The sequence below is a fragment of the Hydra vulgaris genome, chromosome 07 (genome assembly GCF_038396675.1).
Source record: "Hydra vulgaris chromosome 07, alternate assembly HydraT2T_AEP".
In the NCBI taxonomy this organism is placed as follows: domain Eukaryota; kingdom Metazoa; phylum Cnidaria; class Hydrozoa; order Anthoathecata; family Hydridae; genus Hydra; species Hydra vulgaris.
The window spans coordinates 40010001-40014619 of record NC_088926.1 but is presented as its reverse complement, the minus strand read 5'-3'; the positions used below and the strand labels follow the sequence as shown (position 1 = coordinate 40014619).

The window sequence follows — 4619 nt, the reverse complement described above, 5'->3', positions numbered from 1 at the left end:
CAAGAAGAAAATCTTCCTCTCAAGTTGCCTAACCTATCTCTAAATGATAAACTAGTAAATAAGCAATCCAATATAAAATTCTTAGGAATCATTGTTGATGAAAAATTATCCTGGCTTCCACATATAATATATATCCAGTCAAAAATCACCAAAATAATAGGTTTGATGTATCGAGTTCGCTCCTACGTCAATAAAAATAGTCTTAAATTAATCTACTTTGGGCTAATTCATAGCTTCATCAGCTATGCAAACATTTCATGGGCAAGTACTCAAGCGGCAAAGATTAAAAAAATTTATAGTCTACAAAAACATGCCTGCAGAATCATTTACTCAAAAAATAGGCGTGAACACGCTAAGCCCTTAATGAAAGATATGAAAATGATGAATGTGTTTGAAATTAATATCTACCAGCATTTAATTTTCATGTATCGTTATAATCACAATATCTCTCCTATAAGCTTTAATAACAAGTTTAAAGTAAATAAAAATGATAGCTATAATCTTAGAGCGAATATGTCCAACACATATAAACTGCCTCGGATAATAAACAAATATTCAGAGTACAGCATTCTATATCGAGGTCCAAAAGTATGGAATACTTTTCAAAAAGGATTCAAAGGCACGGTAAATTCGTTAAGTTCCTTCAAGTTTTTAACAAAAAAAGAAATTTTTAAAATATAAGAAATGTTTTTGGTTAATGATACTTTGAATAATTTCTCATAAATCTGTTTTTGTTTTATTTCTACTTTTGTTGGTTGCTTATCAATTTTATTAGCGAATTACGCGTTTTATTACGATATTTTATTTAAATTTTATTACGCATTAACATATTACGATATTTTTTTGAAATCTTGTTATAGGGGCTCTATGAAAAGATTGCGATAACGTACTGTCATCCTCATCTTCTTTGAGCCCCTATCTGTTTTACTTATTTTATTTATTGAAATTTTATATTACGAAGTTGTAAAATCTTATATTATATTAAAACAGAGAAAGAAAAAAAAAAAAAAAAAAAAAAAAAAAAAAAAAATTGATCAAATATCAAGAGGCTTCAAGTTTTCCTTAACGCTTGATGAGTGGACTTCTTTTGGAAACTGCAGATACATGAATGTGAACGTACACGTGTTGAAAAGTTATTGGAATTTAGGTTTGATTCGCATTTTAGGATCTATGCCAGCAGAAAAGTGCGTTTCACTTCTAAACGAAAGACTCAACAATTTTAAAATAAAACTTGAGGACGATATCATTGGTATTACCACGGATGGTGCAAGCGTCATGAAGAAACTTGGAAAAATTATAGAATGTGATCAACAACTATGCTTTACCCACGCTCTACAGCTGGCAGTAATATCAGTTCTTTATAAAAATGACCCCAATTACTTGGAAATCGATGAAATTTTAGATGATGAGCACACTACCTTTGCAAGTTTAGAGAACCACAGTGATGAAGAAAAAGATAATGATTGTGTTAATAACTATGCTTCTGAAGAGGAAGGTTGTATTCAAGATTCAAATAATTCATTTTTGTTTAATGAAACCTCTGAGGTTACTATTAAACACCAAGTTTTTGGACCTGTTATAACAAAGGTCAGGAAAATTGTAAAAATCTTTAAAAGGTCCCCAACCAAAAATGAAAATTATTTACAAAAGTACGTAAAAATTGAGTTTGGAAAGGTCATCCATTTGATTATGGATTGTAAAACCCGATGGAGCAGCTTATTGCTTATGCTTGAAAGATTTGACAAATTAAAATATTGTGTTAAAAAGGCATTTCTAGATTTAGAATTGGATTCCAAAATTGACGATTCAATTAAGATGGACGAAAATGAATATAAAATAATCTGATCTATCTGATTTAGTAGCACTTTTGACTCCTGTTAAAGCCACTGTAGAAGCACTTTGTCGACGAGACGCAACTTTAATTACAGCTGACATTGCATTAGAGTTTATGTTGACCAAAATAAAACAACAAAAATCTGAAATCGGGAATAAACTGCATGCTGCTTTGAGTCACCGAATTAAAGAGAGGAGAACACCATTAAGTAGCTTAGTTTATTATCTTCATAATGGCCAGGTTACATCAACGAAAACCACAGATGTTTTTGTACCAAATACAAGTAATCAAAATAAAAAGATTATAGTAAGCATGATAAAGCGTTTTCATCCCGCAGATATAGCATCAGCAGCAGACAGCAGTTGTGATGTTCAGCTAAACCAGGTTTTAAGAAGCGACGAAGGTGATAAGAAAGTCAAAACAATTAGTGAACAATTAAACGAAGTTATGGAAAAAGGATTGATAGCTATACGAACAACACCTATAAGGGTAGAAAGTATAACTTCTAAGATTCAAAAAGAAATGTTTTTATTTGAAAGTGGTTGCACAAGAGGTGATCACCTTCAAAAAGTGTAAAAATATATTCTATCTATACGACCAACAAATGTAGAGTCTGAACGAGCATTCTCAGCCGCTGGGTTTTTATGCTCTAAAAATCGAACACGATTAAACGATGAAATGATGGACGCTTTAAGTTTTTTAAGGTGGAGCTTTCAAAACGAATTATAACTCTTATATATTAATGTACACTTATATTATTTTTAAACATTGTTATTTTGTGTTATCGTTTAAAAGTGTTATTTATAGTTTAAATTACTTTACTTCATCAGTTAAATTAATCATATAATAGTGTTTGATAATTAAAAGTTCTTCGCAGGCTTTATCTTCTATGATTGTAAGTTTTTCATTCAATCCCGGGATTTCCCGGGGACAAATTTGTAATCCCGAAATCCCGGGATTGAGAATTTCCGGGATTTTTGCCATCCCTAGTCACAATTTGATCAACACTTAAATACATTTTAATATTTCTTTGTTTTTAATTTCATTTATTGATAATGGAGCCACATTAGTGGGTATAAAAATCACAATTTAAAAAAACAATGGGGTTCCAGAGAATAAATGTTTTTTGAAGTTGTTATTCAATTTTTTTCCACAGATAATATCAACTTTGTTTTGGGATTTTCACAAATAAAATATTTTTTTTGTACTTCAATTTGGTTTTGCTTTTATTTTTAAGTATTGTCCGTCGAATTGTCAATACATGACAGCAGAGAACAATCATAAAAGTCAAAATGTTTTTATAAATAACTTTATGACATACCACTCTTTTCTAATGTTTAAAATAGGTTATAAACACGCATATTGTTAAGCATGGCAAATTGAAACTTTTCCCTCGTTGAGCGAAATAGACAAATGCGAGCGTTTTTAACAACATCTTTTTTAACTTAAATTATTCGAAATTATCAAATTTACTTAAATTTTAATTAGCGCATTATAATTTAAGAGGAGTTAATTTATTCGGATTTGTGGAAAAATATAAAATTGTGGAAAAATATTTTACAAAGATTGTCCTTAAACTCTATCGAGTAGTAACGTTTCCAAATCAAAATAAATATGTGCGAAGAAAATAAGAAACCACAACGTTGTGTTGAAAACGATATTTTTAAGAAATCAAATCCAGGATTTTATAACTAGTATTGAACCGTTAGTATAAAATAAAAAAATAAAATATTTACTATCAAATATCAAAAGCATTAAAAAAAAAAAAAAAAATGTTTAAAAAATAAAACTTCAAAATACAAAAATACTTTGAACGAAAGTGTTCTGAAATAGTTTCAATGTTGAGTATAACATCTGAATAAGTTTTCCTTTTGTAAAAACAGATTTTAAAAAAATAGAGAATATTTCGACATTCTGCAAATTAAAAGACATTCTGCAAATTAGAATACTTGACGCAAACGCAAAATATAACGCTTTTAAAGCGTCTATAACGCTTATAACATATTTAAAAAAAAACGACGCTTCTATATCATGCTATGAAGTCGAAATTTTTAAGAAAGTCAAATACCACTTTATAACAAAATTCGTATTGTTCAAGTGATTCAACCATGTATGGCCTTTGGTGGCGAAGAGATTTAACAATCTGATATATATCTACTTTATCCTCATTCCGTAAACTTTCTAACGCAATACTAAGAGTTATGAACACTCCAGTTCTACCAGCCCCAAGACTTAAAAAAAGATTATTTTGAGTTCAATATATCAATAATTAATTTTTATCAAGCCAAAAACAAAAACTAAGTATTTTGTTAATTATTTTATAAATTAGTTAACAAATAAATTGAAAACATAAATCGAAAACATAAATCAAATAAATAAATTAAAAAACATAAATTAAAAACATAACTGATCTTTTGAATGTTATTACAAATCTATGAATAGAAAAAATAAAAAATGCTACCATCTGTGTACCACAATAGGCGACAACGGACTGAATTTAACACTAGCTTTTTGCACGTGGCCGATAAACTCTATTAAACTTTCAGATGAGTCTGGTACTCGACCAATAGGCCAGTTTAAATAGTGATACTGACGTATATTTCGAATGACATCATTCTAACAAAAAAAACTTTTAACAAGATTTAAAAGAAACTTAAACTCTATCAATTAAAAAAAATCTTTAGAAATAACAAATGAACAAAAACAGAATAAAAACTGTAATGGACAAAGAAAACCAAAGAGCTCTAATAATCAAACTTTCAGCTTAAAAATAACACATTAAATT

The 4619-nt window shown here is 28.9% G+C and overlaps 1 protein-coding gene across 1 annotated transcript in view; it reads right to left on the bottom strand.

The window, feature by feature from the left end:
- Nucleotides 1–4291: 4291 nt before the first annotated feature.
- The window catches only part of LOC136082786 (receptor-type tyrosine-protein phosphatase S-like), a 1024-nt gene continuing 696 nt past the window's right edge, over nucleotides 4292–4619 (bottom strand). The window contains exon 3 of the mRNA XM_065802210.1: nucleotides 4292–4450. Within this exon, the coding sequence (XP_065658282.1) occupies nucleotides 4292–4450 (159 nt within the window). The remainder of the gene's footprint in view (nucleotides 4451–4619) is intronic.